This window comes from Xenia sp. Carnegie-2017, unplaced genomic scaffold (genome assembly GCF_021976095.1).
Source record: "Xenia sp. Carnegie-2017 unplaced genomic scaffold, XeniaSp_v1 HiC_scaffold_23, whole genome shotgun sequence".
Lineage (NCBI taxonomy): Eukaryota > Metazoa > Cnidaria > Anthozoa > Malacalcyonacea > Xeniidae > Xenia > Xenia sp. Carnegie-2017.
In genome coordinates, this window is record NW_025813486.1 from 14,422,465 (window position 1) to 14,436,893 (window position 14,429).

Here is a 14,429-nt window from a genome sequence, read left to right on the forward strand (position 1 = left end):
ACATACTTTTCTACATCCTTTATTTTACCCAAACACATGCAAAACAAAGCCATAACTACAAAAATGTGCAAATGTGAATGTATCAATTTTGCCAGGCACCTGACATATGCATATGATCTTCTCTGTATGATGCGTTCTTTTCATCATACAGTGGTGGTGTTGAACTTGATGGCATACCAATGCTTATATTTGGATTGAAATAATTTCTTTGTGATTGTGCACGATGCATTTGTGGTGGTATTTCTTGAGTTGGTGCCAACAGACCAGCCTGTGCTTGAAAAATTATACCATTTATTTTATTTTGTGCAAGGTGACTAGTTCTAGGATCTAATTCCGAAAGTGCCTTTGCCACATAGACTCCAAAAGCATCCAACATGTTGCCACCATTATTTTCTTTTCTGCGTTCTCTCTTCTTGGCTATTGAACTTGACAAACTTTTAATCAAATGAAATTCTTCTTCAGCCTGTCTCTTCCTTGAAGTAGTTGGCCTTTGTATAGGCTGACTCGTAGACCTTGCTGCTGCACCAGCCACTTCATGATGTTCCATTTCATTTTCACTTTCATTAATATTAAAATCATTGTTGTAATCATCATCATCATCTTGGGTAAAACTTGTGTCTTGAGGAGTGCCAACGGATTCCTGCAATTTTTAAAATAAAAATCATCATTTTTTAGATCCCAAGAACTACCAAAGACTGGCTTCAAATTGCAAGGGAATTTGAGAGCAGATGGAATTATCCATGTTGTTTCGGAGCTATTGATGGGAAGCATATTGCAATTCAACAGCCAGCAGACACTGGTTCTGAATTTTTTAATTATAAGCACTTTTTCAGTGTTATCTTGCTGGCTATGGTTGATGCAAATTACAGATTTGTCTATGTCGATGTTGGTGCTGCTGGAAGAGCTGGAGATGCTGGAGTTTTTGCTGATTCCGCATTAAGACAAGCATATGCTCGGAATATGTGGAATATGTTCGTAAATTCGAACCTGCAATCTCAGAATGAAATGCCACGGTCAGCATTCAAAAAATTTCACAATAGTTGCTAAATATAGTAACCTTTAGCCACGGTGCAGCGTTGCAAGCCAATCACAGGGAACGTTTTGGTCATGCGCGCCACGGTGACCCACGGTGAATGTATTTTGATTGCGCAATAAATACAAGTCATATGCAATAGCTCGATACTTGTCGACTTCAAAAAACGCTACTTCTAGTTCTACTCAACCATTGGGATCAATGGAAACTTCTAAAAAGATCGATGTTCTTGAAAAGCTCGTCCAAATCTTTCAGCAAGAGAACGCTTGCGAAATTATTTCTGGTGAATTGTCTAACTTGAGACAACATTGTGGTAAAATAATCAATAATCGTCATATAAATTCTACTGGCGATATTATGCTACGAACTTGTTCATTTTCAAAACTGCAGTTCCCTGAAAGCCAAATTGAAAGATCCGGACCCAATGTCTCTGTTAGGTAAGAATTTACATGTATTGGGGTATTAATTTATATTTTTATTAACGTTTGACATCTTGGCCTGAAATATATGATCAATCCGTTAATTTTCAGCTATTCATATTTAGTGTATCATGTAAAATATATGTCTAAAGCTGTCATTATTTTGCATACTCAGTCTGTCTAATGTACGGCCTAAATAAATTTAATTGTTACTGTCTGTTAAAAAAAATGTTTTACTTCAATATTAGTCAAAGCTAGTCCTTTTTAAAATTCAACCCAATCAATAATGTATTATCCTTGTATTCCTGGCATTTTATGTTATCCCCTGGTTAAAGAAACTAACATATCATTTTGAATAACTGTTACTTTCTTTCGCGGGTTATATAGAATATTGATGCTATAGTAGATGGAATCAATAAGTTCTCTGAATCCTGTTCGACATGCCTAGACTAGTTCCAAATCTTAGACTACCTGCCTGTGACTTTGACTTTATCATGATGTTACCAAATTAACACAAAGAAATAATAACTTTCTCAATTTCAATATTATTAGTCTATCTTTAACAGTATTGGTTACCCTTATTTATTCTAATGTCAGAGTCAGTCTAGCAGATTTGTTTCCAGGTATAACTTGGTATAAAAAGCAGTCATTGATACTTAAATACTAATTTTTCTTTTAGTACTTCAGCCAATGGGAATTGTCTGTTCAATTCATGTTCTATTGCATTAGTTGAGAATGAGACTATTTACTTGAGATTCCTAACTAGTGTTGAAATGTTTGAGAATGCAAAATACTATTCTACCCATCCTCTCATCGAGTCCCAGCATAAAAATGGTGCGTTCACTTCACTTAAAAATGCCTTTGCCATGTGTATACCTGATGCAGCTCTAACCTCTTTAGAAAATGCGAATGAAATTGCAGCAGTTTTACAAGCAGTGGAAACAGCAAATAATTACACCTTTTCATCCTTGATGTGTATGTTTGCTTTGTCCACAGTAATCCAGTGTGCTATTCAGTCATACTACCAAATTACTAATGATGCTGAAGTGAAAAGAAATTGGGATTCGTTGGCTAAAATGTTCAATTGTACAATATATCCAAGAGATTTTGTTGATGGGAGTGCAATTGACTATGTCCATATCTTTCTTTGTGCTGCGATCCCACCTTCTTATTTGGTGGATCAAAAAATCCCATCCACCAAAAATTATTTGTTACTTTGTTTTTAGAGGACCACCTTTGAACATTGCTTTTATTAATCTTGCCATCTTTACGGTTGTTGGATAAACATCTTTGTCGCTGTTGGAAGATCACCTTTGGACATTGCTTTTCTTAATCTTGCCAACTTTACGATTATTGGATAAACATCTTTGCTGCTGTTGGAAGAAGACCGCCTTTGAACATTGCTTTTATTAATCTTGCAATCTTTACGATTGTTGGATAAACATCTTTGCTGTTGTTGGAAGAAGACCACCTTTGAACATTGCTTTTATTAGTCTTGCCATCTTTATGGCTGTTACAAAAGGCATCCTTGCTGCTTTTCGAAAAAGACCATTTGATGGGGCAACAAAGATGGGAAATTATTTTTTTGTAGTGAACTGTCTTTTGATTATTCACTGCAAAAATAACATGCTTCATCTTTCTCTCACTCCTGCGACAACAATCCTGTGATTACAGAAAGGTAGGGAAACTGCATTGATTTTACATCAGACACCACAAGGTAAGTAAAATTTTTATTCTTGCTTCCGAACAGAATTAAAAAAATGACGATATTAGAATTTTTTTTAGATGAGATTATAACTAAAATATTGTTATATTCTACATTAAAAATGCCGGAATTCGCTTTACTGAGAGTCTAGATTTCAAAATTTTCTGGGGGAGCATGCCTCCAGACCCCCCTAGCGTTGGCTCGCGCCAAAGGCGCTCGCTACGGCACAGGGCCATGGTCAGCCCAGAAGCTGGATCCGCCCCTTCCCTGAAATTAACAACCATTTCAGTGTACCTTTTTCCATATGTATGTATCTTATTGTCCTATATTCATCAGCCACACATTTTAACAACCATAATCAATGATCTTCTTCATCGGGAAAAAATGTTCAGTCTTCATATTGAGGAGAAAGAAAATTTGTAACAATCTGACTAAAGTGATTACATAATTCTACTAGCATCTTTGTTTTGAGATTTCTCTTGTTGCTGACTTGACCAGAGATTCAGCTTTCTACATATAACTTAAATATGTGCTCGGCATATTTAACCACATCAACTACAAATTTTGATAATGTTTTTAAAGTTTTGTTATTTAGATCATGAAGAAGTGATGGTTTGGACTCATTCACTGGTTGTACAGAATAATCATGTTCTGATGGAGTTAAAAGAATATACTGTTCCACTTAAGTTGGAAATACAGAAGGGACATTTGACTTTATTAACTTTGCCGCAATAAAGCCATTCATTAATTCCAAAATATTTTGGATGAACTCTGAATATGGGTTGGATTTTAGAATATTGCAAAGCATTTCACTTTCTTTAGCTGTTTCCTGGATTTTGTTGTGTTCTTGGCAGTGTGGATCTTGGTTTAATGGAGATGCATGCTTTCTTGATAAAAAGACAGGAATGATAACAGTATCATCAAAAACCTGACAATATGCATTAGCTGATGCTCTTACTGAATTTCCACGAAGCATTCTTCCAACTTTATAATTGAGCTAGAGACTGTCTGAGTTATTATTTCCTATATTACATCCCTCTTTTCTTTAATTGAAAAGAGTTTAAGTTTAAGTGTTAGGTGCTATAGATAACACGTTTATATTTCAAGTCTTGTAAATTGGATTTGGGTTGATTCGTCTACCATAACGACTTGTTTTCACTTGGTGATTTGTCAAACGATACCATCAGCTCCAGAATTATTGACATTTCTAATAATATTCTGAAACAAGTAATGGAGGAACTTAAAGCATCACCATTTCCATTTAGCATGCAACTGGATGAAAGCACAGATGTCTCTCAGTGTGCCCAGCTTCTTGTATATGTTCGTTATATGCACGCTGATGCAATTAAAGAAGAATTCCTATTTTGCGAGCCTCTCTCAGAAACTACAAAGGCTGCAGACGTATTAGAGATGGTGAACAATTTCTTTGCCAAACAAGACTTCAATTGGAAGAGAAATATTGGTAGTTTGTGTACCGACGAGCGCGCAATGCTTGGAAAAACCTCAGGGTTTGCTTCATTGGTAAAGAAAGAAGCTCCTCACATCATTGTGACTCATTGCTTTCTACATCGACATGCATTGGCATCAAAACTCTATCACCAGCTTTAAAAGAAATTTTGTCTGTTTCTGTAAAGATCGTCAACTTTGTCAGAGCTCGAGCTTTAAACAATCGTATATTCAAAAGACTTTGCCAAGAAATGGGTGCACAACATGAAGTACTTTTGTACCACACTGAAGTTCGCTGGCTTTCGAGAGGTCAAGTTTTGAAGCGTTTGATGGAACTGAGAAAGGAAGTTTCATTCTTCTTACGAGAAAACAAAATCCTCTATCAGTGCAATTTGACAGAAAGGAGTTTCTTTATGGCTTAGCTTACTTGGCAGATATTTTCGGTCATTTGAATGAAGTAAATCTGTCATTTCAAGGACCAGATGTAACGATTATGGACGTTACAGAAAGACTGCAGGCTTTTCAAGCAAAGCTTCCTTTGTGGAAAAGAAGACTTGAGACAGACAACTTTGCCAACTTCCCAATGCTGGAGGAAGTGATCTCTCAAACTCGAATCGATAATACTGAAGCCCTGCTTTCCTCTCTACGTGGAAATATGTGCGAAAATTTAGACAGATTGCAGCAATCTTTTGAAAGTTATTGCTCACATGATCCGAATTTTGAATTGTGGATTCGCAACCCATTTCTTGCAGATCTAAATTCTATTGGTGATGACGATCTTGCCAAAGATGACCTCATTGAGTTCAGGACAATGCAAATGCTAAGGAGCGAATTCAATTCAAAGAACCTTGCAGAATTCTGGTGTTCCTTGGCACAAGCGTATCCTCGCCTAGTGAAGAGAGCCATGGTTGCTCTTATTCCTTTTGCTACTACCTACCTCTGTGAGGCAGGGTTTTCTGCTCTTCTTGCTATCAAAACGAAACAACGAAATCGGTTGGATGCTAAGGATAACATGCGTGTGGCCCTGGCAAAACCATCCCACAATTTCGTGTTCTTGTTGAAGATAAGCAGGAGCAACCTTCGCATTGATTTAAAAAGTTATTTGCGTTCTACTTATTGGTTACTGCACTGTATTTTTTGATTCTTTATGGTTTTGTAATTGTTGTATAACTTAATTGACTCGGTAATTGATTTATTATTCATTATTATTCGTTGAATTATTAATTTGCTTCTGTTTGGTCTGCAAATTTCTTGACTATATTACTAAGTTAATTAAAAGCTAATTTTGACAATTGCGATGTGTTTCTTCTAAAGGGGTCCAAAGCTTTCATTAGAATGTTTTGGGGGTCCGTGACCAACAAAAGGTTAAGAACCCCTGGTCTACGTTTATTCTCTCAGCTTACACGTTTGTGCTCTACATGTGCTAATAGTCAAGTTATGCCTAAGTGAATGTCAATCATATATAACATAACGGAAGCTTATACTGCTAATTATGTGCACATATTACAGATACTCCTTTGTGTGATTTAACACAACTTGAGAATTGATTGGCATCCACTCATATTTGACAATGTTAGTGGTTTCTTAAAACATTTGCCATGGGGATTCCTTAAATTAAGTAAGTCAAAAAGTCTATCAATGTTTTTGAAAAATGTAACATTAGCTTCTCTTTTTTGGAACTCTGGCTGTTTTTGGACAGTTGCACATGCCATTAAGTTCATTAAATCAATGGCATCTGCAACTGAGGCACTGAGTGTTTGAGCTGCCGAACTCACATTAATTTGCCTTTCTTAATCTGCATGTTTTTATTCGATAATTTGTTACCAAGTTTTAGACCCTCCTGCTCTTGCATTAAATTAAGAACATGGAAGAATTGTCATTATATTTGATCTCCATCACTGGAACAAATTGCAAGTTTCAGCATATGGCATGCATCTAATACAACAAAGACATCGCCACCAGTCACAGGATGTTGAAACTTTGTTTCAATAGAATTATAGGTGTTGCCAAAACTACATCCAAGTTTCTTGAAAGCCCAGATGTTAGTCGTTCTATCTGATTTTGCACACCATATTTTCAGACCAGCAGCACTTGCTTTCACCAGTGCAATGTTTATTAGCTGTGCTTGCACACTTGCGTAAGCTTTGTCTGTAAGGAAGTATCTAATTGGCTGCTTCCAATGACTCTATAATCCTAGTAAGAAAAGGGGCGGATCTAGCGTATGTCAAATCCATCACGCGACTGATGTTTGAAGTTCAAAAATTACTTTTCATATTAAATAAAACTTTACTTTTATTCTTTCTTAATTATCGCATTTACTTCGTGATAAAATTGATTCACTTAAGCATGGTTTATAAAATCTGTTTTGCTGCATTTATTTGGAAAATCCTATATAAACTACAATGTTAAATATTGATATGTATGCTGCTGTTCAGACTGCAAATAATCAATATAAACCCTGAGTTGATATTAACTCTAACTATACGATGTATATAAATAAATATGCTATTAAAAATCAATTGTTTCATTTTGAAATGGCTTTTTATTTTCTATTTTTATTATTATATTTTTGCAGACAACATAGTGACAAAAAAATTGGTTAAATTGATACTATTTTTGTGGATTTTTCCCATTACATAACCTCCAAAGAATTAACGAGTTATTTTATTATAAATTTTTTTATAGTTCAACGATATGGATTGTTTATCTATTCAAGTATTTGGCATTTTATTGAGGGAATATCCTGGACATCCTTTTTTATACCCGTTGCATTTTGTAGGCAGTTATTTATTAAAAATGAAAAAACCTCCATCGAAAATGAAAGTGTTGAAAATTAAGCCAACTGTAGAAGATTTAAAACATTCAATTTATTTTAAATCTTTTTCAAACTATAAAAAATTAAATATCATCTTCAAAAATGTAGATTTTATTGAATTTTTGTATGGAACAGTAGGGATAATATATTGTTGGGAGAATGAAAACACTGAGCATCTTTATTTAATTTCAACTTATTGGCTACCCAAAGTTTATATGCAACATAAAAAATATTATTTAATGAAAATTTTTGTTGCAGGTATCATTATTTTAATGTAGATAAAACAAATAAAATTTTATATGATTATATCAACATTTATTTGCATGATTCTCAGATTGTAAAAAAAGATATTTTTCATTTAGGTTTAGAGTGTAATGGGTTATACAGATATTTTTTGAATATGTTAGTGATGTAAAAATTTATATATCTTGTAAAAAAATTTTCAATACAATTGAAATAATGTAAATAAAGATGTAATTTATAATTTTTTAATCGAAAATGAAATTTATATGCATTATGCACGACATTAATTATCATGTAAATATTGTAACATATTGTTTCATGATTTTATAACTTTACTAGTTATAAAATGTAAACAATTAGGAAAACCTAATTTTGCATTAACAACACTTAGTTATTTAACATTTGAACAATTGGGCTTAAGCTTTGATAGAGATCCTAATTTTCATACTTCAACTTGTAACGATATTTTATTTATTTTAAAAAAAATGCCCTTGATAGATATGATTTATTTTTTTCAACTTATAATGGAATTAATTAAATACAAATTTTCTATTTTTTCTATTTTCATTCATCATTGTCTTTAAATATCCACTACCCTTTTGTTTAATTTTTTTATTGATCCTCTTATACAAGAATTTTTCCTTTTCCTTTTTCTTTTACACATTTTGTTTTTTGCTTCACATGCAATAAAATTGTTCCAAAATTTTTCTTTGTTAAAAAAAATAAGGTTGTTTTTCATGATTGTCAAAAAATATATTGTGCTCATTGTAGAAAATATTGGGATAAACAGCATAAATTCCATATCAAACCCTTAGAATTTAATAAGTATAAGTCTACACCAACATTATTTTTCTTTGATTTTGAAACAAAAAGAGATGAAAATAATTTAATGATACCATTCTATTGTGTTTTTCAAAAAGTATGTCCGAAATGCAAGAAAATTCCTTTTAATAAAAATTTTGAGTACTTTTTACCCGATATGGATTATATTACTGATTTATCAATTGATCCCGTTGACTTTTGTGGTTATCGTCAATTTGTCTTTGATTGTAATAATGATGATGTAACATCACGATTAGTACTGTTTATGTTAGAACAAAAAAATTCTGTTTGGATTGCACATAATGGTGCTAGATTTGACAAAATATTTTTATTAAAATACTTATTGACAGAAAAAAATTTAATTCTGGAAACTGTTATGAATGGAAATAAAATTTTATCTTTAAAAATAAATGAAATTAATCTGCAAATTATTGATAGTTATTCATTTTTGTCCATAAAATTAGCAAAGTTTCCAGAATCACTCGAAATTGATAATATTGTAAAAGGATATCATCCATACAAATTTTTTGATCTGACATATAGGGGAAATATGATTGATAAAAAATACTTTGATATTTCAGAAAGTGAAACAAATGATTTTAACACATGGTATGACGAACAATGTGAAAAAGAATATATATTTCGAGATGCAATTTATTATTATTGTAGTAATGATGTTAATATACTAAGACTTGGATGTATAAAATTTTTAAATATAATCTACAACATTACAAATATTTTACCTTTTTACGATACAACATGCATAACAATTACTGGTTTAATACTAAAAATATTTGAAAGTAATTATTTACAAGATGATAAAATTGCACAAATTCCATCATTTGGGTACAGGGGTAATACCATGCAAAGTTTAATAGCATTATGTGGGTTAAGTGCAGTTAAATCAGAATTAGATGAAATGGATTACACTTTAGAATACAAACTATCCATTAATGGAGAAAGAAAAATTTTAGGTAGATTTGTTGATGGTTATTGTGAAGAAAACAATACTGTATATCAATTTCACAGATGTTTCTTCCATGGTTGTAATAAATGTTTTAATAATGATGATTATAATACATTAAATAAAGAAAAAATGTATTTTTTAAGTATGCAAACAAAACACTTATCAAAATAATTAATTGAAAATAATTATAATGTAGTCGAAATGTGGGAATGTAAATATTTAAAAGATAAAAATATTAGGGAAATACAAAATAGGAAAGAGGAATTTTTTAATGTGTTACCGTTGCATCCACGTGATGCATTGTATGGTGGTAGAACATCACCTTCATGTTTATATTAGGAAGTGAAGGAAAATGAAAAGGTTAAATATATTGAATTTACGTCATTATATCCATATGTTCAAAAAAAGTATAAATATCCTCTAAATCATCCTGAAATACATTTAGAGGAAGAATGTTTAAATATTGATGTCGCTAGTGTGTTTGGGTTAATTAAATGTTGTATATTACCCCCTACTACACTTTTACCACACAGTACGTGGACTAGTGTTGAAATAAATAAAGGTATTGAATGTGGGTATAAGAATAATTAAAATATATGAAATTTATCATTATAAAAATAAGGGTAAAATTTTTGGGGAATTTGTAAATAACTTTATGAAAATGAAACAAGAAAATTGTGGTATTCCTTCAGAATGTTATAATGAGGATAAAACTGTTAATGAAGATAAACTCAATGAGATAGTCTCTGAGATATAATTTATATTTTAAAATAAAGTTATAAACTTTTTTTGATCAGTAATTGTCAATTCGTTATTCTTTGATAAAAAGTCAACAATATAATTTTTAGAAATGCGCTTGAGTTTTTGGACTACGCGTTGTGTTACGCAAAAAAGCCGCAATTAGGGAAAACCTTAGCCACCTGAGCGCTGGATGCGTTGCTTGTTGATGACGTTTGAAACTCCTGCTTTCCACTTGAGAGCATGACTTCCTTCGAAAATACGCTTCTTTGATTGGCCAAATTAGGCTACTTCCGCCAAAAGTCATGCGGAAGTCATGCCATGAACTCATCGCAGGAGTTTGATTGTTTTGACGATACGCTATTATACGATCATATAATTACTTCGATTGTTTATTTCGGTCAAGGAAGGAATTGAGCAAAATCAATCGACAATTTATTTTTCCCCCTTTGATGGTCAGGATATAGTAGCAGAGCTGGTAGAGAGATCGTTTTCCTCACGAAATATTAGTGAGCAGAAACAAATAGCTCGCATGTCAAGGCCGATACGGAAGCTTCCACTAAAGACGAATGATAGGAGCTTTCAAGAAAGTTGGTATTCGAACAAGGACTGGCTGTGTGGTAGTGTGAGGAAGAATAGATTGTTTTGCTGGCCATGTCTTTTGTTTCATTCTTCCCCTAGAAAGTCTCCATGGGCTTCAACAGGCTATCATAACATGCATAGTTTTAGTAATGACAGCATAAAACACAAGAAAACAAAATCTCACATGGAGGCATACAAACAGTGGAGGTTATTTGATTCAAGAGAGAGTGTTGATGTTTTGTTTTCGAGAGCTCAGCGAGAAGCAGTAGAGAGGCACAATGAGGAGGTAAGGCAAAACAGAGAGATGCTAAAAAATATTGGGGAGGCAGTTTTATATCTTGCCAAACAGGAATTAGCATTTAGAGCACATGATGAGAGCAGGGCTAGTCTTAACCAGGGTAATTATAGAGAATTACTAAAATGCTTTGGAAAATTGGATTCTGCTTTTGACTGTCGTTTGCAAGGTAGACTGCAAGGTACAGAGAAAGTGGATGAAGGTGGAGTTTTTACTGGGGTTTCAGCTGGGTCAAATGGGTCTTGCTGAAATGCCATCTTACAAAATGTATTGGGAAAATGGAACTAGATACCCAGCAGTTGCTGATATTATGAGCAGGAACAGGTTCAAGCTGCTTTTGGGTACAATTCATTTTGTGGATAATGAAATTGTTACTGATGACGAGAAGAAAAACAAGCTTTGGAAAGTTTAACCATTCTTGGAAATGTTTCGCATGCAATGCCTTCAAGTCATTCAATTCAGCATCAGTCAATTGATGAAATGATGATTCCATAAAAGGCAAGTTTGGCAACATTAGTCAGTATGTAAAGGCAAACCCCATCCCTGGGGATTCAAGGTTTGGTGTAGGTGCTCACCGAGTGGCTTGCTACATGACTTTGAAGTCTACCAAGGAAGAGTTGAGGGGAGAAAAGAGTGAATATGGTGTTGGTGGCTCAGCTGTTTTGAAATTGTGCGAAACTCTAGAAAAACATGCTCAGTATAAAATATATGCTGACAACTTTTCACCTCTATCAAGCTGATTGAGAAGCTTTCAGCAGATGGATTTTTATACGCTGGAACAGTGAGGCAAAACTGTTTGGGCAAAGCTCTGAAATCCAAGCTTTTACCAGAAAAAGATCTCAGTCGAAATGGCAGAGGCTCCTACGATGTTAGAGTTGAATCCACCAGAAATATCGTCTGCCTCAGGTGGCTTGATACCAGGGCAGTCACCATGTTATCCAACTATGCTGGCGCTGAACCAATTGACCAAGCTCGTCGTTGGGATAAAAGTACTAAAGCATACATTCCAGTGAACCGACCTTATGTGATCAAAGAGTATAACAATTATATGGGCGGCGTAGACATGTTAGATTGTCATATTTCCAAGTGCAAGTTGTCACTCAGATCACGCAGATGGTACATGATTCTGTTTTGGCATTTCATCACTCTTGGTATGATAAACGCATGGCTCATTTACCAGCGCGATTGTGAGCTGTTGAAAGTGACAGGGAGTGACGTGCTGAAGCTCCGTGAATTCCAGGCAATGGTTGCACAAGGTTTGACGGACGTTGGAACCAGCAAAAAACGTGGTAGACCATCTGAGGAGAAGTGTACCCCAAAGGTGGTAAGAGTAGAACCATGTCAGGACGTACGATATGACCAAGTTGCACATTGGCCATATAAGGGGAAAAAAAGACGTAGATGTGCTGTATGCAAAACGATAAAAACGGATACATACTGTGAAAAATGCAACATTCCACTATGTTTCAATGAACGCCGAAATTGTTATAAGGTATATCATGTAAAATAGTTTTTGCCATGTTCAAATCTTTTTTAAATTACCCATTTATATATTTTACCAGACACATACAGTTTTATCATAGTTCTTTTTTTTATAAACGGTTACAATTTTAATAAACAGTCATTATTTTGTTGTTAGTGTATTGTATTACTTAACACCCACGAAGGCCCAATGGGTCACATATGACCCATTTGCCCAATTTGTTCGGATTGCACGAAATTCTTAAAGAAGACCTCTGTTATGTTTAACCGGCCCATAGTAAGTGTTCTTGACTGATAAAAAATTTTTTTCTCACGTAAGCAAATTTTGGGCCCTCCAGGGTTAATTGAGTGTATTGACTCAGTCATTCAGGATGAGATTGATGATGAAATGAAAGAATGTCAGTTTTTTAGCATTCAAGTTGATAAAACAACTGATGTTACAGCAAAAGCACAACTCAGTGCCATTATTCGACTAGATAAAGGGAGTGAAATTGTGGAAAGATTTTTAAAATTTAGAAATGTTAGTACCGACCGAAGTGCACAAGGTATTAGTGATATAGTTAAAGGCATCTTAGAGAGATATGGAGAGGCTGTAATACCTAAATTAGTGATGCAGACTTATGATGGGGCATCTGCGATGAGTGGTCATCTAAATGGTTTACAGGCAATTTTAAGACAGGTGTACCCCTATGCTTATTTTTTTCATTGTGCAGCACATAGGCTTAATTTGGTTTTATGTCAATCTGCTTTGAAAATTAAAGAGGTGAAAATATTTTTTGCTAATGTTTCTGCATTTTCCACCTTTACAAATTCCAGTCCTGAAAGAAAATCCCATTTGAAATCTCATGGGGTTGATATACCTGCTCCAGGGGAAACTAGGTGGTATTTCAAATCTCGAGCTGTGTCTACTATTTTTAATAATTATGATACACTAGTAAAAGCTTTTACAGAGATCAGTGAAAATCCTTGGAAATGGACTGATGAAACAAGTACACGTACTGATGGCCTCCTCCACTACCTTGAATCATTTCTTTTTTGTTTCCTTTTACTACTTTACTACCAAATCTTGGAGAGATCAGCCATTTTATATGATATTCTACAAAATAGGTCTACTGATTATGCATTTGGCATGAGAAAAATTGAAGAATTTGGTAATTTTCTAATTTCCCTCCGCAATGAAACAGCTTTTGAAATTTGTTATTCTGCAACTGAACGTAAAACTGGTCCTCCATCTCGAAAATCTGAGATAAATATAAATTTTAAACAGCTCTATTACAAAGTCATTGATTGTGTAACAAATGTGCTTAAGGAAAGATTCACGGATGCAGAGAGCTTTTCATTTCTTGACTTAGTCAATCCTAAACTTTTTGTGCAGTGGAAAACAGCAATTCCTAATGAAAAAATTCATCAACTATCAGCAAAATATGGTCCTCTCTTTAATATACCTAGGCTTCGAAGTCAACTTTTTTTTGTGTACCAAGATAAAGATTTTTTAAAAGATAACTCCATGGAATTATTGAAATACATTTATCACATTGGTATTCACCAGTGTATACCCGAATTTGTTAAATTATTGAAACTTAACGCTGTTATTGCCATTTCTAGTGCTTCAGCTGAAAGATCGTTTTCATGTTTAAATAGGGTGAAAACTTTTTTAAGGAATTCAATGGGAGATGAACGCCTTGGCTCATTATGCAGAATTTCAATTCATAAAGATATTTTAAAAGCAAAAGACGATCAAAAGCAATTACATCCAGCCATGCTGGATAAGTTTATTAAAAAACCTCGCAGACTGAATTTTTCATACAAATGAGTCTGCATGGCTCATTTTTCACTCTCTAATGCCGCTTTAAGCAAACCAAAAACAAATCTTTGAAAATGT

At 33.8% G+C, this 14,429-nt stretch overlaps 1 protein-coding gene across 1 annotated transcript; it reads left to right on the forward strand.

Annotated features, from left to right (window-relative positions):
• The first annotated feature begins 4,387 nt into the window (after positions 1-4,387).
• Positions 4,388-5,744, forward strand: LOC124449192 (protein ZBED8-like). The gene is made up of 2 exons (XM_047000137.1): positions 4,388-4,665; positions 4,895-5,744. Exons 1-2 carry the CDS (start codon positions 4,388-4,390, stop codon positions 5,742-5,744), a joined length of 1,128 nt encoding a protein of 375 aa, XP_046856093.1.
• The last annotated feature ends 8,685 nt before the right edge of the window (positions 5,745-14,429 follow it).

Excerpts from the sequence above, each read along its gene's own strand:
- LOC124449192 (XM_047000137.1), top strand. The coding sequence starts at position 4,388 with ATGGAGGAACTTAAAGCATCACCATTTCCATTTAGCATGCAACTGGAT. Across the intron at positions 4,666-4,894 it reads ATGCTTGGAAAAACCTCAGG|TTCGCTGGCTTTCGAGAGGT; the intron begins GTTTGCTTCATT and ends ACCACACTGAAG.